At 35.9% G+C, this 27,840-nt stretch overlaps 1 protein-coding gene across 1 annotated transcript in view; it reads right to left on the reverse strand.

Annotated features, from left to right (window-relative positions):
* Positions 1–27,840, reverse strand: part of LOC150092305 (rab GTPase-activating protein 1-like) — a 323,417-nt gene that overhangs the window by 177,919 nt on the left and 117,658 nt on the right. The window contains exons 10-12 of the mRNA XM_090414840.1: positions 25,471–25,579; positions 22,941–23,008; positions 19,277–19,436 (exon numbers count right to left, since the gene is read on the reverse strand). Coding sequence (XP_090270966.1) covers positions 19,277–19,436; positions 22,941–23,008; positions 25,471–25,579 — 337 coding nt within the window. The remainder of the gene's footprint in view (positions 1–19,276; positions 19,437–22,940; positions 23,009–25,470; positions 25,580–27,840) is intronic.

Consider the following 27,840-nt stretch of genomic DNA (forward strand, 5'->3'; position numbering starts at 1 on the left):
ACATTAAACGTTGTGGTTGTATTTAAAGCTGTTCTTTCGTTTGTTGTATTGTTGGGAAAGTCCGTGCTAGTAGCATCTCGTGAACGGCAGTACATGATTACAGCTGAATGACTATCTGGGAGGTTGTAGCTCAAGTTATTATTTAGATGAACAGGATTGAAGATGATTTCCCTAGATTCCACGATTTTTCTCTCTAGTTCATCATTGCAATGGAAGATGTCAGTAGATTTTTCCCAGCAGACTGTGTGACTTTGGCTTTCATCATTAGGATTAGCCAAGAAAAGGATATGACTTGATAATGCACTGGCTCGCTGTCTCTTGTAAGTAATGTCTCTCATGTGTTCTTCCATACGCAATTCGACAGATTTGTCTGTCTGCCCAAAATAAGGAATATCACAATCATACAATATTTTATATACAAAAGATGATGGCGGCAAGGTTTTGGGTAGCTTATTAAGAAACGGATTTTTGGAAGTGGAGTGAACAAAGTTCTGATATTGTATTTTCTTAGAATGTTTGCTAATTTATGTGAAACTGTACTTATGTAAGGAATAGATATATTGACTTTGAATCTATTTGTTTCTTCTGAGCGATGTCTAGGAGGATTAAGAAGGAATCTTTCAATGATTCTCTTGGAATATCCATTAACTTTGAAAGAAGTTTTGAGATGGTTTATTTCTGTAAAAAGTTGATTTGGGTCATCCAGAAGAGAACGGGCTCTATGTCCCAAGGTGGAAATTATTCCAAGCTTATGAGGAGGGAAGTGATGGGAATGACTATGCAGATATCTGCTGGTATGTGTAGGTTTTCTATATATCGATATTTTGAGTTTACCAGAAGAGCGGGTCAGTTTGACATCAAGAAAAGGCAGGGAATTATCCATTTCAAGCTCGGCAGTAAACTTAATACTGTGATGTCGGCTATTGAGATGTTTGAGGAAAACCATAAGGGAATCATGTCCATGGCTCCAAATAATGAAGACATCATCTACATAGCATTTCCAAACTTTAGGTGTTAAAATAAAGGAAGAGATAGCCTTGGTTTCAAAATCCTCCAAAATCCGGATAAAGGCAATGCAACAGTCATCCTCAACTCAGAAGATTACCAGAATAAAATGCTTGAATTACTACAAAATGATACCTAGTAAATACTCGAGAGAGATCCAACTCGTGAACTTCAAAATCGTACAAACTACTTATTAAAAACAACCACTGAATTATCCCGAAATTGAACGGTTCGCTTATCTCTATGCTCTCTCCATCCATTAATTCCTCACATATATGGTGTTCCTAAACTCCATAAAGAGAACACCCCATTACGCCCCATTGTAGAAGGTATCAATTCTCCGACATACAACCTTTCAAAATATCTTGCCAAATACCTCAAAAGTTTTTCAGGCAAGTCGTCATCCTTTATCAAGAACACTACAGAATTTGTTTCATACATCAAGAATTTAATAGTTAATGAAGATGAAATCATGGTTAGCTTGGACATAACTTCTTTGTTCAATAATGTCCCAACAGATGAAGTCCTAACATTATTCAAGGACAAGTTATCCAAAACAATGTTAGCCTTGCTTAAACATTGCATCAAGTCCGGTTACTTCAGATTTCAAGATACTATATACAAGCAAAATCATGGGCTGGCTATGAGTAATCCTTTATCCCCTGTACTCACAAATATTTACTTAGAGGATTTTGAAACCAAGGCTATCTATCTCTCCCTTTATTTTAACACCTAAAGTTTGAAAATGCTATGTAGATGATGTCTTCATTATTTGGAGCCATGGACATGATTCCCTTATGGTTTTCCTCGAACATCTCAATAGCCGACATCAATGTATTAAGTTTACTGCCAAACTTGAAACGGATAATTCCCTGCCTTTTCTTGATGTCAAACTGACCCGCTCTTCTGGTAAACTCAAAATATCGATATATAGAAAGCCCACATATACCAACAGATATCCGCATAGTCAGTCCCGTCACTTCCCTCCTCATAAGCTTGGAATAATTTCCACCTTGGGACATAGAGCCCGTTCTCTTCTGGATGACCCAAATGAACTTCTTACAGAAATAAACCATCTCAAAACTTCTTTCAAAGTTAATGGATATTCCAAGAGAATCATTGAAAGATTCCTTCTTAATCCTCCTAGACATCGCTCAGAAGAAACAAATAGATTCAAAGTCAATATATCTATTCCTTACATAAGTACAGTTTCACATAAATTAGCAAACATTCTAAGAAAATACAATATCAGAACTTTGTTCACACCACTTCCAAAAATCCGTTTCTTAATAAGCCACCCAAAACCTTGTCATCATCATCATCTCAAATACCCTGGTGTATATAAAATATTGTGTGATTGTGATATTCCTTATTTTGGGCAGACAGACAAATCTGTTGAATTGCGTATGAAGAACACGAGGGACATTACTTACAAGAGACAGTGCATTATAATGTCATCCTTTTCTTGGCTAATCCTAATGATGAAAGTCAAAGTCACACAGTCTGCTGGGAAAAATCTACTGCCATCTTCCGTTGCAATGATGAACTAGAGAGAAAAAAAGTGGAATCTAGGGAAATTATCTTCAATCCTGTTCATCTAAATAATAACTTGAGCTACAACCTCCCAGATAGTCATTCAGCTGTAATCATGTACTGGCATTCATGAGATGCTACTAGCACGCACTTTCCCAACAATACAACAAACAAAAGAACAGCTTTAAATACAACCACAACGTTTTAATGTCAATTATGTATAGAGACTCTCTATGTTGTTCATAGTTTAAACTTCAGTTTTTTTTTCTTTTATAATGTCACCTGATGAAGGCTGTTACAAGCCGAAACTAGTCGTGTTTTAATATTAAAACCTTTTTACTTAAATCTCAGTTCTAGTCATTCAATTCTTTATAAAAAAATATTTATGTTAACCGAGTTAATGATCATTCTTTCATATATATATATATATATATATATATATATATATATATATATAAAATAAATTTTTTACCTTGGGGATATTGTATATTAGGATAACCAAGTTATTTTATAAACTTGGTTATTTTAATTCCTAATCCCAAGTATGCAAACAATTAAGTTTGTGCCTGAAACAAAGTTCAAGTCTAAAGTTTGGAGCCTTATCAACTTTACCTATAGGAGTTGCAACAAGGTGTTTTTATTTTTAATAAAAATCTCTGGAGGAGATATAGATGTAATAAATTTTTTACCTTGGGGATATTACATCTATATCTGCTCCAGAGATTTTTATTAAAAATAAAAACACCTTGTTGCAACTCCTATAGGTAAAGTTGATAAGGCTCCGTATTACTATAACCTTGGTATTTAGGGTCTGGCTACTCACTGGAGACCTCAAAAAAGGTAGAAACTGGTCTGGGTAGTGACCCCACCCATAATGCATTGCAGTATACATCTTCTAGTGAGATGTGCTTTACATTATGGAAAAATACTAAGAATAGTGATCAGAACTTTACCCACCTTTACAATGAGTTGTCCTGGTGTTGTAACATCTTTAGACTTGAACTTTGTTTCAGGTGCAAACTTAATTGTTTGCATACTTGGGATTAGGAGTTAAAATAACCAAGTTTATAAAATAACTTGGTTATCCTAATAAATATATATAAAGATTAGATTTTGTTTGTGTTACAAAGAGAAATGACAAAGTACCATGGAATAACATATAGTATATTAACATTATTAACAAAATAAAGGAGTGAATAGAATCTGTAAAGAACAGATTACAAGACCAATCATCTTCTGCAAGAAAAATTATAAAAGAAAATAGCATTGATGAAAAAGTGATAATGAAACTCTTATAACTATATTGTAATGAAAAACTTATTGCCTAAAACTCTGAAAAGGGGTCACTTAAGGGTAAAAGCTGAATAACTGGGAAAAGACATTCATGCAGTTTTTAAGGAATGGGGAGAACTGATCAAGGCTTCTAACATAATGACCAATTTCAATTTTATTGGTTTAAACCAAAAATGAAATGATGATACAACATGTCTAAATTTCATACCAGATGGGGAGTTACCCAATTAAACAAGCCCCCCCCCCACTTTTTTTTTTTTTTTTTTCCAGGGAATAACAGCAAAGCAAAAAGTCAAATAGCAAAACTCAACTGAATATTAGCTGAGCTCAAGATTTGTAATATCAACACAAGAGGTATCAATAAAAAAACAAAATTGAATTAAAAGAAGAATTAGATAAGTACAGTTCAGTAACATATGTTTCAGAAAGAAAGAGGACAAAAATCAGGTGAGATTCTTCTAAGCAACAATTACAAGATGTTATATTCAAGCAATAATGATGAGGGGAAAAGAAGGGGTAGCTATAGTGTTCAACGCTAAATACAAGATGAGCTTCTTGAATGGCAGGTTATGAATGGCCAGCCTGATTGGCTGAGTCATTAGCGTATCCGCTCTCCAGCCAAAAGGATGCGGTTTGAATCCTGTCGTGGGCATGGATGTTTGTGATTGTCAGTAGAAATACTAATGGTAGATGGCGTTGGTGTAGCTGCAGTTAGTTGTAGCTGATGGACTAAGTGGTGGAGACAGTTGTAGAGTAAGTGCCCTCCCTAGATGAGTCTTTGGACTCCCTGGAGGTGTTACGTAATAATAATAATAATGGTGAATCCCTGCTGGATTTCTGATCAGGACATGGCCTAGTCATTACTAACACCATGTTCCAACAAAAAGATGTGCATAAATTCACATGGAGGGAAGAAAATAAGAAAAGCCTCATTGACTATGCATGCAAGTCCAGCCTTGCTTCTCATGCTATTAACACTAGATACAGCATACCTTGGAATCAGACAAAGATCTTCATTCAAATTTGTCATCTCTTCCTTGAAACATGCGAAACAGTACAAAATCCTCTGAATCCTATCTGCTAATGGTATGTCAATCTCCAAGTTTTGGAAGAATTACTATTAACTGTTCACAATTTTTTTTTTTTTAAGGTTATTTAATCTGCAGAAACTTTTATAATTGTTTCTTTGAACTCTTAAAAGTTCTATATATATATTTTTTATAAGTGCAAGCCATATAAGTATATATAAAAATTTTGTACCAATGTAACTGTTATTTACTAGTCACAAAACTCAGTATAATAATTCACTTTTTTCTCTCCTAATTATTATTATCATTATTATATAAATCAAGTGGATATTAAATTAAATCCGGCATTATTTCAAAGTCGAATGTAGAAACTATGTAAGTTTCGTATGAAATTTGACTAGAGAGTTTACGGGAATATACTTGCTGGCATTTACGAGTCACCCTAGCGCAGACCTTATAGAAGACATGATAATTTGCCCAAGCAGCCATGTATTCACCTTTTATTGGTCCATTTTGATATTTCTCTGGCCTGACAGCTGTTTCAAACATTCTCCTCAGAGACCAGGCAGAAACCTCAAGAGAGCAAAAACTCTCGTTCAGTACTAAGGAATCAAAGTGTCGGAGAGATATATTTTTTGTAAGCAAACTCTTGGTCAGTGCATAAAGTATTTACTAAAATAAAGAGCCAAAAGGCTTCAGTTCGACGATGCAAAATTATATAAATCAAGTGGATATTAACTTAAATCCAGCATTATTTCAAAGCCAAATGTAGAAACTATGAAAGCTTCATACGAAATAATTTTCAATAAATAATCAAGGATTTTGAGTCAACAGATTGCCTGCTAGTAAATGTAACCATAATAATGAATTTTTTAACATCTGCTGTTTGTTAAAATACATTTCAAACAGCACCATTGCATGGTACTTTTCAACAGTTCATAAAAGTGTGCAATTTCACAAGAACGCTCTTTGTTATTAACACAGTGTGATTTGCATTTCATCATGTGGTAAATATTTCAACACAATGCACATTTTTAAAATGCAAGTTTAGTGATGATTTGCTTCTTATTTCACATTCAGCCTGAAATTTCAGAATTTCCGAGTTCTGAAAACTTCAGAATTCAGCACCTTTACAAGAGCCACGAAGTTCCATGTTTTGTCTCTAGAGCAGATTTTTTGGATTATATAAATAAAAAAGAATTAAATAAATTAATGGCAAAAATTCTTAGCCCAACCATGATACTATTGTACTATAAGTTTACAACTTCCTTGTGTGGAGGTTTAAAAAAAAATTTAACAATCCCAACATATATCTGTATCTGATACTGAAGTATACATTTTAAATCCTCTATAACCAAATTCTCCAGTGTTTCTATTTTAATTTTCCTTTCCTTTTTCATTTGTTTCTATGAATAGAAAATTTATATGCAATCCCAACAGCCATATTTCTATTAATCATTTAATTTATATTTAATTTATTCCACTCCATTTTATTATTCAAACTGACTGAGAAGTGGTATATGGCCATCATCTGGTGGCACACAACAATTTGCTTATTAGATGCCTGAAGTAGGGGTTACTTGCAGTGCTTGTAAGAAGCACTGCAAGTAATAACCCCTACAAGAACAAGATAAACATACTACGAGAGGGATTCAGAAAGTTCTGATAAACACCCAGAACAAAAATTAATTTTATGTCTTGTTATATATCCTAAAAGAAAAGGCATTTTCTGAAAAAACATTTTTATATGAAAAAAATTATGAAAAATTTTTTATATTGAAAAACACATTTTTGTTGTAGGTGTTTATAGTGGAATCCAGGACCTTCTCCATCTGAGTGCATAGCAATAAAGTGTTCTTCATGCCTCATTATAATGGAATAAATACAGAGGAAGAATAAAATACAAGTTTATCGAATTAATAATAGAACACGTACAGACCAGAGTAATAACTTTAATTAAATAAAGGTACAAATATTTCGTACTGAAAATAACAGTACACCCTCAGTGTAGAACAAACAGTTAAAAGGAATGGAATACAAAGTAAAGAACGGTAGGCGGATCTTTTTTGTATTCCATTCCTTTTAACTGTTAGTTCTAAACTGAGGATGTACTGTTATTTTCAGTAAGAAATATTTGTACCTTTATTTAATTAAAGTTATTACTGTGACCTATACATGTTCTATTATTAATTTACTATGCCACAGGTATCTCTTAAGATTAAGTTTATTGAATCCTATATTTCATCTGTCACAGGGATATCATCATGGATACAATTAACTGTAAGGATATACACAAAAGCACTCAAAACAATATGTGGAAAAAAATTAGACTAAAAGCATAGACTTCTATGAAGGGGTGCCCTGTATAGATACTATTAGCCAGCCTCAGCTGTTGGGCAGAAGGCCTAAGAATTAAAGTTTCCCAAATCTTGGGAATATAGGATTCAATAAACTTGTATTTTATTGTTCCTGTGCTATATTCATTCCCATTAAACCCAATAATGAGTTAAAAACAGCACATAAGCCTTAATGTTAAATCTTCATGCTAGCTGCTAAAGCATACAGGACTAAGCACCTAATGGTGATAAATCAGAAGGCTAACAAATAACCTGCTTTCCACTTATTGCACTCAATTCCACTTGGAAGGCATGCTAGTATGTGTATGTGGGGATGAAGCACCACTGACCATGATTGAACAGGAGACCGGGCGCAACATTTGTGAGTCTTTAACCTCCCGCTATACATCCTTACTCTGACTTTTTCTTTCTCATTAACCATGCAAATTAGCAAAAATTTCCACACAAAAATAATAATGGCAAACCCTTTACAAAAAAACATGTTTTTGTAAAGGTTTTTTTCACATTTATTTTTTTTACACACATGCCATAAAACTATTTCCACACTCTTCAACAATTGTGGCTTCAATATCAACTGATGAGAACCGTCAAGACTTAACTTATCCAAACCTGACCTGATTTTACATGTCACATCTAATGGAACCGTAATAACTAGGCATCTCAACTATGTGTCACAAGGGCAGAACATGCACATTGGAAAGATCTGGTGTCTAGACAGAGATACCTTTAGAGCAAGGATGTCAAACTCATTTGGCTTTGCAGGTCAGAATGAAGCATAAACTAGAACCCTATTCATAGTGTTGGTACATAATAATTTGACATAAAAAAAGTTTTTTAGATTTCTTTATGTAGACAAAAAGAAATTAAGTTTTTTTTTTTTCCCCACCTTAATTTTTGCTGCGGCTTCCTGAAATTTGGCTTCTCTTCTTTTCTATCAGAATATCAAAATTTGGACTTGCTATTTGAGACTTTCATTATCGTGTTTAAATGGTCATCAGGTATTCTTGAACGATATTTTAATTTGTTTATGTGCATCTGAGGGAATAACTGCTTGCAAACATGAACTTCTGAACATAAACATTATTCTTGCAGAAAATAGTTCTGATTAGTTTTATAATGTCGTTTCACATTGTACTCTTTAGCAACAGAAATTTGTTTATTGAAAATCAAGCAGATCGGTTTACCATCCAATTTGACACAAAAATATAATAATAATAAATTTAGTTTAATCCTTTATCCAAGTGTGAGCAAACAAAGTTTGCGCCTGAAAGTATCTTCAGGACTGGGTTAAGGTGGTACACACCAGGGCAACTCGTTGCAAAGGTGGAGCAAGCTACCAACACTCCTATCCTAGTATCTCCTATAATGCAAAACACATCTCCTTGCGGATATGTCTATTGTTATTGTTATGCATTAAGGGAAGGGCCACTACCCAGACCGGTTTCGACCTTTATTGAGGTCTCTTCAGTGGGAGCCAGGCCCAAGTCGAGATATCAGGCAGAAGCATTTGCAGGTCATCTCCACCTATAGGAATTGCCAATTGGTGTGCCACCCTTTTTTAATAAATTACTCTGGATTTAGAGAAAGATGTTGAAAGTTTATTTTCCACTTGGTTAGAGTATAATAAATTTAGTTTAATCCTTTATCCAAGTGTGAGCAAACAAAGTTTGCGCCTGAAAGTATCTTCAGGACTGGGTTAAGGTGGTACACACCAGGGCAACTCGTTGCAAATGACCTGCAAATGCTTCTGCCTGATATCTCGACTTGGGCCTGGCTCCCACTGAAGAGACCTCAATAAAGGTCGAAACCGGTCTGGGTAGTGGCCCTTCCCTTAATGCATAACAATAGACATATCCGCAAGGAGATGTGTTTTGCATTATAGGAGATACTAGGATAGGAGTGTTGGTAGCTTGCTCCACCTTTGCAACGAGTTGCCCTGGTGTGTACCACCTTAACCCAGTCCTGAAGATACTTTCAGGCGCAAACTTTGTTTGCTCACACTTGGATAAAGGATTAAACTAAATTTATTATACTCTAACCAAGTGGAAAATAAACTTTCAACATTTGACACAAAAATATAAATCTGTCCATTTTTTTGTACAATTCTACATTCAATAACAACTTTACTTTGCTTTAGCATAATGGGGTTAGGTAGATATATAAAATTCTTACATAAAATAATTTTATGTAAAACTAAAATTATCTTTAGCAAAAACAGTACACTATTACTGACAAATATATATATATATATATATATATACACTTACTTATATACTTTGTTTAACGCAGCTTTGTTAGAAGATTTGTTCCACAGCGAAAGGTTAAGCCTTAAACAGTTTATCTTTAACCCATAACCATTAAGGGTTAAAGATAAACTGTTTTATAACCTTTATAAGTATTTATTAACAGAATAATTTAAAATTATAAAAAAATAAATACAAATTATTATTTTTTAAAAATAAAACTGAGCTGCAGGCTGATCCTGCCCCCCCAGGCTGTATGTTTGACACCCCCTGCTTTAGAGCACTAAACAATCTTTGTACTCTAGTATTAGTGCTTTTTTTTTTCTCTTTTTTTTTTTTTTTTTTTTGTCAAGTTAGTTTAAAGTAGTTTAAATTAAGATAATTAGAAATAAATTTTAAAAGTTTATTTATAATTCTCTATTTCAACGTTGCTTGAAATTAACAATTAAGCAGCATTTAATAATCACTTAATATTCCCACAAAGTGGTAGACTTGTTTGACAGTCTGTGGAATAGGAAGAGAAGAAGTAGCCTGTAGATGACTTGGTGTCAGGATTTCTTGAGAAGCAAGATGATGATCATCATCATCATCAAATTCCTGCCATGTGCCCTCAAGGGGTGTACAGGATATGATAGTACCACATGAAAAAAATTATATCATTACTAACTTCCTATCTACCATTTTCCTCCAAATCAGTCTGTTACTTGTCAAGACTCCAACATTATCAAATCTTATATTTCTATCGTCTAAGGCACTTTGTACCGTATCAATCCACCTATATCTTGGTCTTCCTCTGGGTCATTTTCCTGGCAGAGAACACTTGTTTTGCTAATCTTTCTTCACCCATTCTGTTTAAGTGACCATACCACCTGAGATTAGCTCTGCTAACACATTCCTGAATGTTGACAATGTCAAGTTCTTTCCTAATATCCTGTTTTTAATATGATATTGCCATTGATGCCATCTGTTCACGCCTCTAATCTTTCTCAGGACTCTCATATCTGCGGTCTCTAGTCTTTGGTCAAGTGTTTTACTTCTGACCCAGCTCTCAGATCCATAAGTTAAAACTGGTTTGAACACTGTCTTGTATACAGCTAATTTAGTGTTCCGACTAATTTCCCTCTTATATGAATTTATTCAATTGACTTCCCACCATACCAGCTTTGCTGATTCTGTTGTCTATTTCTATATTTAATTTACCATCTTCAGTAAAAATCGTGCCTAAGTAGCTGAAATGTTTTACTTGTTCCACAGGTTCTCCATTCACAACACAGTTGACATTTTCAATGATTCTGCCTATTTTCATTGTCTTTATCTTTTTATTGCTGACCTTCATACCATAACTATTACAACAGCTATTCAATTTAGTCAGAGAATCTTGCAGACGTAGCAGATTTATTTAGAAGTATAACATCATCCGCATAAAGCATAGAGCTGATATTAACATCTCCAATTTTGATAACAGGTTTAATACCACTTTCCTTCATAATGTGATCCATATTGTTATTTAAATATAAAGAGCCAATAGGCTTCATTTCGGCGATATAAACATTAATTAAATTAAGGGGATATTAGATCCCACATTGTTTTAAAACCGAATAAGAAACTCAAGGACTGGAATCAGAGTTTCATGCCGAATACTAGCGTGAGCTGAATGCAAGTAGTCCTAGAATGTAGTACAAACACGGCCAACTCGTTGCAAAGGTGGGGAAAGTTCTGATCGCTGATCTTGGTATTTTCCATAATGTAAAAACACATTTCCTAGGAAATGTATGCTGTTATTACATTATGGTAGGGAGATCACTACCCAGACAGGTTTCAGCCTTTTTTGAGGCTTCATCCATGAGTTTCTTATTCGGTTTTAAAACAATGTGGGATCTAATATCCCCTTAATTTAATTAATGTTTATATTGCCGAAATGAAGCCTGTTGGCTCTTTATATTTAAGTAACTTGGTGCACCTTTTTGGACAACTCGTATAGAAGCATATATAAGTTCTTTTCACTATATCCTTTGGTATTAATTTGGTCTAGCTACTCACTGAAGAAGCCTCAGAAAAGGCTGAAACTGGTCTGGGTAGTGACCTCCTTACCATAATGTAATAACAGCATACATTTCTTAGGAAATGCGTTTTTACATTATGGAAAATACCAAGATTAGCGATCAGAACTTTCCCCACCTTTGCAATGAGTTGGCCGGGTTTGTACTACGTTCTAGGACTACTTGCATTCAGCTCACGCTAGTATTCGCCGATACTTTTATAGTTTTTTTATACTATATTCGGCATGAAACTCTCTGATTCCAATCCTTGAGTTTCTTATTCGGTTTTAAAACAATCTGGGATCTAATATCCCCTTAATTTAATTAGTGATTCATTATCTATATGGATAATGAATAACAGAGGGGATAATGTATATCCTTGTCACTCACACCAGATTTAACATTAAACTATCTTCCTGTACTTCCTTCAATTCTAACTGCCGACTTACAACTCAAATAAAGACTAAGTATTGCTTGATATAATGCCCCATTGACACCATATACTGTAGCGTATTGAATAGCTTCTCTTTTGGCACCTTGTCATATGCCTTTTCCAAATCGACAAAACTTAAATACAGATCTCTGTTATATTATCATGCTTTCTCAATTATTTGTCGAGAGTGAAGATCTGATCCTGACAGCCTCTATTTGGCCTGAATCCAGCTTGTTCTTCACCAAGCTTTTCTTTCACAATTCTTCTCAACTGTTTCTCAAGTATACTTGCATGGATCTTGCCAGGAACACTCAGTAGGGAAATACCTCTGTAATTCTCACATTCAGTTTTAGTTCCCTTTTTATATATGGGTACTATGAGAGCTCTACTCCAATCATCGGGAATTCGTCCCTGTGTCCAGGGCTTCTGCACTATGCAGTGCAGCCACTGCAAGACTTTTATACCACCATACTTCAGCATTTCTGGTCGAATATCATCTACTCCAGCTGCCTTTCCACATTTCAAGCCTTTGATTGCTTTTTCTACTTCAAGTATGGATATGTATTCCTAACTGCATGCCTGGTCATTGCTTTTTACCACTGTGCTGTCATCACTGCTTGTTTCATTTAGCAGTTTTTCAAAGTAATTACTCCATACTTTAAGGATATCTTTTTTCTCCCATTTTCATGTAACTCCTTTTACAGCACTCTTACCTCCATTCCTAAGCTTCTTCAACAACCTCCAAAATATTTTGCCACCTTCTTGATATTTATTTTCAATATTGTTGCCAAAGTCCTCCCATGACTTTTGTTTAGCTATTTTTACACAGTGTTTAGCATTCTTGCATTTGTCTCTATATTCTCTAAGAGTACAAGCTGACTTATTTGACAGGAACTTTTGATATGCTTTCTTATTTTCCTTCACTGCCTCTTTAACTTCCTGTGTCCACCAGGGAGTTCTGATTTTTTTATCCTTGCAGACAACTTCACCACATGCCTCTCTGGCAGAATCAATCAATGTTTTCTTCAGAGTTTGCAACTAAATCTCCACAGTTTGATTCCTGTTCTCAAACTCTTTCATTTTTTCTTCAATAACCTTTGTGTATTTTAGTCTACAGTTCACATCTGAGAGCTGCTCAACTTTTATTCCCTTTAAAACTTTCTTGCATGTTATTCTTTTCAAATATGAAATTCAATTTTATCCTCCTCAAGACTAAATAGTGATCACTTCCAATTTCAAATCTTCTGTACACTCTGGTGTCCTGCACCAAGGAGAAAACATCACTATCAACAATAACATAGTCAATGAGACTTTTCTTATTCCTTGCCTCTTCTCTCCATGTGAATTTGTGCACAATAACCAGTCCATGTCCTGAGCAGAAATCCAACAGATATTTGCCATTAATATTAGCTTTGCTCTTTTCTCCAAATTTTCCAAAAATATTTTTGTATGTCTCACAATCATTTCCTACTCTGCTATTTAGATCCCCAACAAGGACCAACTTTTCCTTTTTCATTGTGTCAGTTGCTTTTTCTAAAGCCTCAAAAAATTCTTCCACTTCTACCTTAGTAGAACCTTCTGTGGGACCATAGGCACAAATGTCTCATTGTCCAGTTTCCCCATTCTCATATTTGCCCACATTACTCTACTTGAGACTGACTGCCATTCAAGAAGATTAGCCTCATATTTTGTGTTGAATACTATGGCTACTCCTTCTTTTCCTTGATTGTCATTGTCTGAATATAACATTTTGTATTTATTGCTCAGAAAGATCTCGCCAGTTTTTGTCTTTTTTGTTTCAGTCACCCTATTATGTCGATCTGGTACTTATCTAATTCCTCAGCTAGCTCCATTTCTTTGCCATTCAGGCTTCTTATGTTGATAGTACCGATCTTTAACTCTGGTGATGTTGAGTTGGGGTTTGTTTTCAGATTTGTTCCAGTAGCTGACTTTTCGCTGTTCGCCCTGGTTCCCTGGTGAAAACAACAGGGGCCTTGTTCAACCGGGCGATGCCCCAGCCGGCATGAAATTTTGTCATGTCGTACCATCATTTTTTATTTTGGTTTAACCAATAAGAATACAATTTGGTCAGCTAAATCCCAAATTGCCAGCCTATCCTCGTTCGTTCAGTATTCAAGTAGATAGCCAACAGGGTGCACCATGAGAAGGTGAGGATTGGACATTAGGTCAGAAGCCCTGGTCGGTTCTCCGCATTCCTTTAAAGGCTATGTGGAGGTCTCCTCTCAGTTATACAGCTTTGACCCCTTAAGCAAGATGATTAAGATATTAAAAAAAAAAAAAAAATCATGTCTGAAAATTTTTAACCGGAGTTTATGTAATTTAACTTTATGAATTTTTAGCAATCTGATATGTGAATTTAAATCTGGAGAGCAAAGTGATGATAGGATCATATTCATGAGTACCAAAAACTTTTGCTGAGTTTCATGAGGGAAGCTAGTGAGGAGCTGAAACTTTTCTGTCATTGGGAGGAAAAGGTAAAACTATTGCTGATCTTCCTTTTTAAAGGTATCTAACAGAAGTCATTAAAACTGGGCTTCGAGAATAATTCCGTATGATCCAACTGAGCCAGAAATTCTTGTATATGATGTAGACGGTAATCAATAGGCTCAGTAACTTTATTTACTTACTTAGGTCAAGTAGAAATCTAAGATCACCACTGATGTTTTGTAAAACTAAAAAAGTGAATTTCATTTATTATAATAAAATTATGGAGATAACTATGTGCTAGAGTACAATTTAATATAAACCAATGATATAATTACCTAAAGTTTCAACCTTGATATCAAAGTCAGCATACATACACAAAAGACAAGCTACATTACAATGTACATAGTATGCTAAAGTAACTAATGAAGACAACCAGCAATACTTTTGATCTGACCTCTAGTAAAAAAACAAACTACATCAAAGCTAGAATCTTGTTATTTGTTTGGCTAGAGATTACACAAATAAATAAAAACAACAGCAATATTGGTGGTGGCCAATATATAAAATAAAAGTTAAATCATGTGTAGAGTCTGAAGAGAGAAAGAGCGTGAAGGAGAACTTGAAACAGAAGTTATGTGGGCTGAAAATGTGTGTCATCCATATTCTTGGGAATTTATGCCATCCTTGTTTAGATTAGAATGGTTGGTGAAAATTTCACAGGCTTCTTTAAATTTGCATTTGCACCAAGTATTAGTACGATGTAAGGAACATATTCATTTCCAATCAATTGGTTGTATGTTAAAGATACCAAGCAATTTTATAAGATAGGTTTTAATCCTGGGTAATAGTCTCACAAAAAATGAATCTGACATTCTCAAAAAAGGTTTTAACTTTGCGATTACACCAAAACACATTCCTAAAATGGATTTCATGTGTGGAATTGAAAAAGGCCTATATCCACTACTGCAAAACGTAGCCAACACTATTAGATTCAAAAGTACAATAATCCTAGCCCAAGCTAAACAACCTATTCTCAATACGTCTCCTTATGATAGAAAGGCAATTCTCAACTTGAAGAAAAACAAAGATATCATTATTACAAAGGCTGATAAGGGAAATTCTACAGTTATCCTTAATTCTAAAGATTATTATGAAAAATTAAACGTATTACTATCAGAAACTCCACCTATAAGATCCTAGACAGAGATCCCACAATAAAAAATCATAATGAAACAAACCAACTAATCAGAAATTGTAACATTTGGCCAGAAGAAGTGAAGAGAACACTAAAATCCTCACATCCCATTACACCAAGACTATATGGGATACCTAAAATACATAAACAGGATATACTTCTCCGTCCAATCATTGACGGAAGATCATCACCAACCTACTTTTTGGCCTTTTTGGCAAAGCATCTTGCAAACTTATTAAATAATAAAATAAGATCAACAGAATCCTATATCAAGAATAGTCAACATTTTGTAAATAAACTCCAAGCCATTAAGATTGCACCAACAGACTTGCTAGCCAGTCCTAGATGTTGTATCCCTTTTCACCAATGTACCGGTAGAAGAGGTAATAAACATCATCTAAGATCTCATTCCTCTAGACATCACACAGATGTTTAGACACTGCCTTCAATCTAATTTCTTCAAGGTTAACAACACCATATACCAACAATTAGAAGGCCTAGCAATGGGAAGCCCACGAACACCATCTTGTGCAGACCTTTTCATGGAAAACTTGAAAAAGAAATTCTCTCCACAATCTGCCCTAGACCATCTACATGGCAAAGATATGTTGACAATATCTTCATTATATGGCAAGACAGCTTAGAAAACCTAAAATCATTTGTGGATAAAATTAACTCAATACATAACAAGATAAAATTCACTCTGGAAGTGGAAAACAACAACCAACTGCATTTTTTAGACATCTTGATAAAGAAATACAAATAGTATCAAATTATCTATTTACAGAAAGCCTACAGATACTGGAAGATATCTTCATTATACTTCAAACCTTCACAAGACACACAAACTGAGCATTATCCACATGTTGAAATATAAGGCCAGAAAGTTTATATCAGAAGAGGAGGATACACAGACTGAACTCTCACTAATAGCAAACACATTATCACAAAATGGATATCCTCTGAACATCATCAAAAAATATCTATACGGTGACAATCCCAGACAAGAAGAATCACGCTCCCAGCACATTTCTACTGTAGTGATCCCTTTCATCAAGTCAATTTCTTATCAAATAGCCAGAATACCAAGAGCCTACAACATCAGAGTGGTCTTCAAACCAACCACCAGCATCAGACAAGTTTTAGGATCCCCAAAAGATAAGGTACCTTTCTACAAATATCCAGGAGTATATTACATTCCTTGCTCCTGTGGTCTTGCCTACATCGGACAAACTTCACGGAGTTTAGAAATCAGACAAAGAGAACATGTTGGTGATGTAAACCACAACAGAAGTATCTCTTCTGGCTTAGCACATCATTTCTGTACATCTAACCACACAATAGTGTGGCAAAACAGCTCCATGCCATATCTGGATGACGACTACATACATCATGTATTCAAGGAAGCCACAATAGTTAATAACCGGTGGAAACCTCAACAGAAATCAGGGTGCAATCCTAAACAGTTCGTGGAAAAACTCGATCCTCTCTCTAAATCAATCTGAACTACAGCTGGCCAGTAATCACATTACACGTTTACAACAAACATGCATGTGTGATAATGAATAAGAACAATAAGTTCTCTCTGTCACGCGAACGTGTAACCTTAGCTACTAGTTGGTTTACAAGGTTTTTTATGTTCCTTTCAATTTGCATTTACTAGTTTTTATGTCTCTGTAAACGCCTTGAAAAAGCCAGACAGTTTGCTGGCGAAATTGGTAGGCTCTAATGTAGTTTTGTTTTTCGTAAATGGTCAGTAATTAATAAGTTTGTATTTGAGTATTTAGATACTTTAAACTTACTTTTTACATAAATGTCAGCGAATTATTTTAGCTACATTATCATGCCTTTTACAGTACTCAATTTGTGCGATTTTGCTGCACCCACTTATGTGGTCTACCATTTCTTCTTTCTCTGCACTATCTGTTTACTGTCTTCTTGAATTTTTTGTATTTTTGCCTTCATAATGTTGGTTTTAATGGCCTGTTCTTGTGCTGCAAAAATTACTGACTCTGTTTCTTTCTTTAGTGCTCCATTTCTCAACCACTGCCAGGTCAAGTTGCTGTCAGCGCTGTCGTCTATGCTGTGAAGGTACTTTCCATGTAATGCCTTATTTTTTCATCTTTCAGTTCTCACTTCTATTTGGTTGGTCTTGTACTCCAATTTTGTCTCCATGGGTTTTAAATAAGCACTCTTTCCTTACCTCAATTAGAAATTTTTCCGTTGTTTGCTGCAAGCAATCATTCACATTTTGTTTTTCCTCTTCAAAAACTTGCTTTACTTGTAATAATCCACTGCCTCCTGTGTGATAAGCAGGGCCTATCAATGTCACTGCGAAGATTGAAGATATGGTGCATTGTCATTAATTTGAGTTTTTCGGTAGGTCCAAATCCTCCACCTCTAGCTGGGTTTATTCAACAATGCTTGCTGAATATCTCGAACAGGTATGGCCCAAATGTTAATCACTTTTATGAAATTTCCAGTGTTAAGCATTGACTTAAGAAGTTTTCTTAGCTGCCGTATGTATTCTGCTGTAGTTTTTTCTTTGATCTTATTGTGCAGAATTTCTGATGCTTCTAAAATTCCCATATATTTGTAGCTATCTTCGAATTTTATTGCCTTGATTGCATATATGCTACTACTGATAGTAATATTAATAACCTCATACTTATACATGATACAAGAGTTTATAAGACTACTGTGGGGCTTTGGTCAGGACTCTTCAGTAGTTTGTAATAGTGAGTGAATTCGTTATAGCAGTGAAATTATATTAATATTACTATGAATCATCAACTACACTTAAGCCTTTCTATATGTATTGTTATACTAGTGTTTGCTAAAGCAGTTGAGTGTATTTATAAATTTTTTTCACCATTATTTTTCTATCTCCAGATTTCTGCTCCTCCCCTCCTTTTGGTCATACTTTCACAGTGTTGATGTTGCTCCAAAAGAAGACAACCTCAAACATCCTATAAAGGTATGTCCAAAATTATTTCTTCCATATATTTTTCATTTATCTATGCCTCTAAAATTTATTTAAGGCATTGTTAATAATGCCTTAAATAAATTGAGTAAAAAGCCATTGCCCTTATACAATGGATACTCCTAAAGAAAAATAGGCAAAATAGCCATAAAAATTAATACATTCAGTTTATTTTTCGTAATATAGACAACTATGTTATACCCACTGTTATATCAAATTGTTGCAATTTCATATAGTATGACAAACTATGTTTCTGCTCTGAAAATGCTGAATATAATAACAGCAAAATATTTCCAAATAAGTAAAATAAATAATAATAATTTTCTTATATTCTTTGTTGTGAATTAATACAATTAATTAAACTGTCGTGCTGCTAAGCAGATGATTTTACAGTGCTCTCCAATATCCAAAGCATCCTGAAATATCTTTCAATTAAATACAGCAATATCCAACAAAATTTTAGTTTAGACTGAATCTTTTATGTATATCATGTTTTATTTTATTTTCAAATATTTTCCAGGAAACAACAGGAACAAGAGCATTTTAGATATGGCAAAATGTGCATCTATGCAAATTTACAAAAAAGTGTTTGCAATGCCCAGGAATAAACTGACAAACATCCCTGAATTCTGATGACAAGAAAAAATTCATTTTATATTCACAAAAAACTTCAGTCATTATAAACTTGCACTTATAAGTAACTTAAAATGGGCTTTTACCTGAATCAATGTCTTGGTCTCCAGGACTAGAAACTGACTGCTGACTAGATGGTCTGTTTTGAGACATCTGAAGAGATAAAACTGCTGCTCTCTGCAAGTGAGTAGCACTATGTACACTTATAACATCAAACATATGCTCATTACAGCTTACATTTTCAACCTATAGGGAAAAAAAAACCTACAGTATTATAAATTTCCAATGCCGGAAGATATACAAGGCATATCCAGAAAGTAAGGTAGAGTCAAGAATTTGAAAAAAACTGGTAAAGAAGAAAAAACCCTTTCCTTTAGTGTTACATGATGATCAGCATTCATTTTAGACAAATTATGACTCTACAATCATGTTATACATAATTGAAAGGGAGATGGTAAAGCCCGTTTTATTTTATAGCCGGGTACGAAACTCGGATCGAAGTCCTAGAGTTTCTTGCCGAAAAAAACTATCGGCGAGCCCAAGAGTAAGTAATCCCTTGGGTAGTACAACACCAGGGCAACTCCGTGCAAAGGTGGAGCAAGATCCATCACTAACCTTAATATTCTCTCATAATGTAAAACACAGCTCCTAAGATATGTATACTGTTTTACATTATGAGAAGAGGTCACTACCCAGACCGGTTTCAACTTTTTTGAGGTCTCATCAGTGAGTAGGTAGAGATGGAATACCAAGGTTTTAAGTGAACCGAACTTACATACCTCTACTATCGAACTGCCAAAACCTTGGTATTCCAGGTCTACCTACTCACTGATGAGATCTCAAAAAAGGTTGCAACCGGTCTTGGTAGTGACCTCTTCTCATAATGTAAAACAGTATACGTATCTTAGGAGCTGTGTTTTACATTTGAAAGAATATTAAGGTTAGTGACGGAGCGTGCTCCACCTTTGCATAGAGTTGCCCTGGTGTTGTACTACCCAAGGGATTACTTACTCTTGGGCTCGCCGATAGTTTTTTCGGCAAGAAACTCTAGGACTTCGATCCGAGTTTCGTACCCGGCTATAAAATAAAACGGCATTTACCATCTCCCTTTCAATTAATTTATGTAGCTGGTAAAACATAGTAATAACAATTTGGTAATAACAATATATGAGTACACCATTTTGGCAATTCGATAGTAGAGGTATGTAAGTTCGGTTCACTTAAAACCTTGGTATTCCATCTCTACCTACTCACTGATGAGACCTCAAAAAAGTTGAAACCGGTCTGGGTAGTGACCTCTTCTCATAATGTAAAACAGTATACATATCTTAGGAGCTGTGTTTTACATTATGAGAGAATATCACCCCCCCCCCCCCCCACCCCCCCCCCCCCCCACCCCCCCCCCCCCCCACCCCCCCCCCCCCCCACCCCCCCCCCCCCCCACCCCCCCCCCCCCCCACCCCCCCCCCCCCCCACCCCCCCCCCCCCCCACCCCCCCCCCCCCCCACCCCCCCCCCCCCCCACCCCCCCCCCCCCCCACCCCCCCCCCCCCCCACCCCCCCCCCCCCCCACCCCCCCCCCCCCCCACCCCCCCCCCCCCCCACCCCCCCCCCCCCCCACCCCCCCCCCCCCCCACCCCCCCCCCCCCCCACCCCCCCCCCCCCCCACCCCCCCCCCCCCCCACCCCCCCCCCCCCCCACCCCCCCCCCCCCCCACCCCCCCCCCCCCCCACCCCCCCCCCCCCCCACCCCCCCCCCCCCCCACCCCCCCCCCCCCCCACCCCCCCCCCCCCCCACCCCCCCCCCCCCCCACCCCCCCCCCCCCCCACCCCCCCCCCCCCCCACCCCCCCCCCCCCCCACCAGGCAACTGAAGTCGGCCCTAGAGTCTTAAAAGGTACCCCCAGTGGGCTAAATTGAGTTGTCTTGGCTGTTGGGCTGACTATCTTAGAATGTATGCTTCCCAAATTTGGGGCAGTCTCATGCACCCAAATTTATTGCGGTTTTGGGAAGTTTTTTTCAGAGATGAGGCTGATTCAAGGAATAAGTCCTTTCATACTTGTACTTGCTGCAGTATAATAAAGTGGCCTTCTTCCAGCTTATTCTGTGGTAGGTGTCTAATGCATGGTCAGCAAGTCCTGAGTGGCCATATTGGTGGAACCGGATGTAGCCCTTGTGTTCAGATATCCTGATATTGGCTGTCCTGCCTGTTTTGCCATAGTAGGACAGTTTGCTACTGCAAGGGACCTGGTATACTCCAGGTAGGTCCAGGAGAAGTGGCATGTCTTTGGTGGAACAGATGAGAGATGCCAATTTCTCATGTAGTTTGTAACTAGTTGTGAAGTCATATTTTCATATTTTCTTAAGATTTTTTGTTAGTTTTTTTTGGATGTACCCAGGTTAAATGGAATGGTGATAGATTTAGAATAATTTCTGCTATGAAAGGGGGGGGGGGGTTGTGGTTAACTGGTTTTAATATTTTTTAGATTTTTGGGGGATTGTAGCCATTGGCTAAGAAGGTGTTAAGGATATGGTTAAGTTCAGTAGTTACGGCACTGTTATCTGAACTGATTAATTTTGCCATGTTATATACAGTTTTTATAATTCCATGCTGTTAGGAGGGGGTGGTGGTGTGACTGCTGGTGAATGCATCTACCTGTATGTGTAGGTTTTCTGTAAACAGAGAAAGCCAGGGATCCATTAGGCTGGTGTGTAATCAGACTGTCTAGGAAAGGAAAATAGTTGTTGTTTTCCTTTTCCAAGGTAAACTGGATCTTAGGGTATTGATTGTTTAAGTGTGTTGAGAAATTGTGGAGTGTATCCAGTCCATGCGGCCAAATGGCAAACACATTATCCACATAGTAGCCAAACTTAAGACTTTTTTTCTTCAGAGGTCTCTATAAAGAAGATGGTCAGTGGCAGAGAGAGAGTTGAGAACCCATGGCTGTCACCTCTAACTGTTTGTAGAAATTTCCTTGCCAAACGAAATAGCCTCAGTTCATTAACTGAGGCTATTTCATTTGAACTGAAATACGGCTGAGATTTCGGGAGGAAATTTGGCTTGGATGAGGAGGTCTAAGGTATCTTTGAGTGACATTGGTGAGTAAGGAGGAGACATCAAAACTGACCATTATGTCAATGTGTTGGAGTGAGAGATTTTCTATACTGGCTTTAAACTGGGCTGAGTTTTTTTATTTGTGAAGGTGCATTGCCAGTATACTGTGTGAGCACGTTAGCTAAATGTTTGGCTAATTTGTATGCGGGGAAATTTATGCCATCCATAATGGGACGTAATGGTACATTTTGCTTATGAATTTTTGGTAGTCCATATATCCAGGGGAGTCTACAGTTAAAAGGTTGTCTGTTAGTCGCTTCCATATGCCCAACCTACACATACAGGTAGATACATTCACCAGCAGTCAAATCACCCTCCCAACAATATGGAATTATAAAAACCCTATATAACAGGGCAAAATTAATCAGTTCAGATAACATTGCTCTAACTACTGAACTTAACCATATCCTTAAGATCTTCTTAGCCAATGGCTACCCCCCCCCCCCCCAAGAAATATTAAAACAAGTTACAACCTCACTCCTCCTCCACCATTCATAGCAGAAATTACTCTAAACCATCACCATTCCATATATTCTGGGTACATAAAAAAAAAGACCTCATAACTAGTTACAAACCACATAAGAAATTGGGATCTCTTATCCGCTCCACCAAAGACAAGCCACTTCTCCTAGACTTACCTGGAGTATACTAAGTTCCTTGAAAATTGTCCTAGTACAGCCAAGATCGGGATATCCGAACACAAGGACTACATCCAGTTCCAACAATACAGCCACTCAGGACTTGCTGACTGCATTGGACACTCACCACAGAATATGCTGAAAGAAGGCCACTTTATTACTCCACAACAAGTACAAAAGATGTTGAAAGTTTATTTTTCACTTGGTTAGAGTATAATAAATTTAGTTTAATCCTTTATCGAAGTGTGAGCAAACAAAGTTTGCGCCTGAAAGTATCTTCAGGACTGGGGTAAGGTGGTACAACACCAGGGCACTCCTTGCAAAGGTGGAGCAAGCTACCAACACTCCTAACTGAAGAGACCTCAATAAAGGTCGAAACTAGTCTGGGTTGTGGCCCTTTCCTTAATGCATAACATTAGACATATCTGCAAGGAGATGTGTTTTGCATTATGGGAGATACTGAGATAGGAGTGTTGGTAGCCTGCGCCACCTTTGCAAGGAGTGCCCTGGTGTTGTACCACCTTATCCCAGTCCTGAAGATGCTTTCAGGTGCAAACTTTGTTTGCTCACACTTGGATAAAAGATTAAACTAAATTTATTATAAGTACAAAAGATTATTCTTTGAATCAGCCTCAGCTCTGAAAAACATCCCAAACCTCAACAATTTTGGGTGCTTGACTGCCCCAAATTTGGGAAGCATACATTCTAAGATCGTCAGTCCAACACCCAAGACAACCAATTTAGGGGCATCTTTTAGGACTAAGACCGACTTCAATTGCCTTTCTTCAGCCTCATCTGCTAAATGTGAGCGCCTGTGGGCACATATCATTGTTTTGTGATCCATGATGACAATGTAACATTCTCGAAATATAGGTAGTGATTAAAGTTTTTATAATTAATAATTTAGTTTATGTTGTCATTTCCTAAAAAATTATAAATATGTCTAATGTATAAGCTTATCTACAAGAATTGTCTTAGAGAATTACTGCGATATTGAGGACAGCATTGACCACAAGAAGTAAAAGGATGATGGTCCCATTGTATAAAGCTGTGATCAGACTGATTCTGGATTTCTGTGCTCAGATCTTGTCCCCCAGGATTTGAAGGAGATGAAGTAACTGTGGAGAGAGTACAGAAATGGATAACAAAAAATGATATCAGCACTCTACTGTTGATTATGAAGATAGACTGAGGGCATGCAGACTGTAGAATTTGTATATAGATAAACGAAAAGAAGTTAATTTTCATATGTATAAGATAGGATACCATATAATCCAAAACCCATTTCAGCACCTTATTTAACAGTTTATGGTTAGTACACTGCACAATTTCACATTAAGTACCTTCGTAGTATTTACTTTAGTTTAACAATTTTCACTTGCTTACATAAACTTAATATTTCATTTGCCACATTTATTGGACTTCTTATGATCAGCATAACACCTTCTTGAAAAAGTCAAATAATTTCTATCATATAATATGTAAAATCAGTCCAGAATGACAGAGCTCAGAGTACTTGCTTCATCACATGTGCTGCTTATAATATGAAAATATTATCATCCAACTAATAATAAATTATATTACATTAACATTCTATAAAAGTTTTCTTATGTGAAAAGAAGAATGAGAATTTTACTTTAGACATAAGGCTGAAATGGTTAGATAACATTATCCTCGGGGGGGGGGGGGGGATGCAAGAAAAACTCTTAATTTAGATAGCTTTTCCGAGATTTCACCATAATTGGCAAATCTATATGTTGTATGATCAAAATTCAAACACTGAAGACCAAAGAACTGGTTTACAATTTACATTGACTGTTTAAAAGAAGTATTGAAAGACTAGTCTGAAGAAAATAATGAGGAAAATTTAATATTTTGAAAAAACTAAAAATTTATTCCAGCTGATATTAAATACCACATTATAAATATTTTGCTGGCCTGATTGGACAAGTGAATAGCCTCTCTGATCTAACCTATAGGCAGTGGAGTTGACTCATACTGTACAATGTATCTTTGTGAATGTTCGGTGGTAGATGAGTTTCAGCGATCAATTTTTCTGTTTACTAGAGGCATGAATCGGCTTGAAAATATTACATATGTGCTCTTTAGAGCAGGGTTTTCCAGATTATCTAGCCCTTATGCAACCTATGGTACTAATGTACTACAGATTGCTAATGTTTCATGGATGGAACTAACATAAAAATAAATAATAATAATAACTAATTATTTATGCACATTTTAAAATTTCCTCAGCACTGAAAATAGTTTTTTCAGTATTTTCTTCATTTTCTAAATTTCTCAATTCAATCACTTATTTCTTCCCCCTCTCTAATGAATGGTTTTCAGATAATTTTTTTTTTTTTTCCATTTATATTTTTGTGTTATTTTCTGAATAGGTTATACTTAATCACACTTGATCTCTTATGGTAAGTACAGATAAACATACAAAGTACAGAAAAAAAATTAACACAATTATTTTTTCAAATAAAATAGTACTTGGAAAACAGATTTCGAATTTTACAATTTTTACCTCTGGCAGTTTCTTTATTTAAAACAACAAATGGTGGTTCATTTGGATCCCAATGTCCGACAATATGGTATGTTGTTTTTTCACCAACAGTTGATTTGCTAAATGATACCTATAAATCACATTAAAATTAAAATTATATATACACACATATATTAAATTTCTGCAATTACACAACCAGACACACCATCTATAAAATTTTTAATGTAGTGTTTTGTGGTAAGTTAATGGAACTATTTAAATATGGAAGTCTCAATATGGTTATTCATAATGTAGTCCGGAGTATAAGTACAGACTGTGTAATATTATTCAACTTAGTGCTTGAATTGTGCAATATAATAGGAATTTTCTAGTCCTTTTCAAGTGAGGCAGTGTTACTGGTTCTCAGACAGAAATAAAGGAATTTTACTGGGTATTTTTTGGTCCTTTTACACCTCTCACCAACATACATTATAATAGACAAAACTCTGAAACTGACAATTTACAGACAATCACACCTGGATCTTAGAGGCACGACATGTTATTACTCATAGTAAAGTACTAGGTGTGATGCAAACACGCTTATAGCACAGACAGCACCTAAGAAGTATCAAGTGACAGTAAAGAAGTCAATAAACATTACCTCATGCAGGAATAAAAAGGAAACATAAAAGTTAAAACAATGATGAAGGAAACTTGGTCAAGTATTGTTTATTCTTGAAGACAAATGAATAATCAGTACATAGTATATACTTTTTATACAAAGTAAGAGGAAGTGAACTCTCAAACATCTGTCTTCCCAATTCTGGATGTCTGGAGGTTAAGGAGAAAGATATATGTGCTGTAAGAATGTCAGATACCATGGTGATAGTATGTAAAATATGAAAAAAATTAACACATTAGTAAGCTGCAGAGATGAAATTCAGGAAAAAAAAAAAAAAAACAGTGTGGTATAAAGGAAGAATGACACTGATAAGACCAGCTTCAGTTTAAATGGTTTAGAAAATGTTCCTCACAATCTATAAAGGATCTGAGCCCAAGTTGTTCCAACCCAAGTGTAAAAGTGTACACCAAGTGAACTGAACTGTACCTCAGAGACAAAGTTTCATAAGATTCATATTAATAAGGTTTAAATGTATAAAGAATCCTATTCTTCCATGGAGTGGGATTTGATCAAACAGAATGGAAACCAAAACATAACAGAACTTAAAGGATGTTCTGAATATTTAGCCACTTTAAAAATTAAATGATATCAAGTAAATGACCGTAATCCAAGTATATGCACCAACATGCTCGCATAGTGATATGATGCTCATAACTTCTATAAAATAATGGATACTGCAATAAATGAGGGCAATCACATTCAATGGTTAAGGGATATTTTGATGCCCCAAGAGGTAAGACACTTTCATTTGAAAAGGCATAGAGTGGATAATATAGTTTTGTATCTCGAAATCTAAGAGAAGAAACCTAAAACAGCACAGACATGCTTCTCTCCAAATAACTCAACAGCTGAAATAGTTTGCAATACTTTCCAAAAGACAGAGATAATAAATAAATTCAAATTAAATACAGATTAGATCAAACACCTGCCTTAATAAACAGAAATAAATGGTTCAGGAAAAAAATGTGATCCAAAGTAATTAAGAATAATATTATTGTATATAAAACTAAGCCTCTGAGCTCAGTCAGTTTTGATGAAGACCTTTAGCAAAAATGGGATGGGTTTTGTATCCTATCTGGAATTTAAAGGTCAGTTAGCCAGTTTCATATGGAGGTAGTAGGGATTTTCCTCCCCAGAAATGCTGCTTTTTCATCTGCAATCAGACAAACTTGTCAGGAGAATGTATAAAAATATATATTTATGGAAGACTAACTAACCTTATGATAAAAAGACAAAGACTAACTAACCTTATGATAAAGAGACAAAGACTAACTAACCTTACATGTCCACAACCTTGGCAGGTTGTGGACATGTAAATACCATGTATCTCAGTAAGGAGCTACAGAAGATATCTGAGGAAAGATACATCTACTCTGTAGCCAAATGTAAACAGAAATTAACTTTGAATAAACCAATCATTAACCAGTACTCAGAAAAAAGGGAAGGTTCTTACCAAAAATACTAAAGAAAACAAGTATAAATGTTTAAGAACAGGAAAGATGTGACAAAAATTAAAATCAAATATGCAGAGCTCAACAAACTTGTAAAAAAGAGAAGTGACAGGACATGCATAATGCTAATACTACTAATAATGCATTAATAAGAGATATCTTATTAGCATAACACTAGCTAACAAAAGAGATATCTATTGGCAAGAGATGGTTCAACTAAAAGGAGACTACAAACAAAGAAGAATCTTATGTACTTTCTGTAAGGCTAGATATTGGATA

Source organism: Typopeltis vanoorti, chromosome 26, assembly GCF_054136105.1.
Source record: "Typopeltis vanoorti isolate ZY-2024b chromosome 26, IOZ_Tvanoo_1.0, whole genome shotgun sequence".
NCBI classification, from domain to species: domain Eukaryota; kingdom Metazoa; phylum Arthropoda; class Arachnida; order Uropygi; family Thelyphonidae; genus Typopeltis; species Typopeltis vanoorti.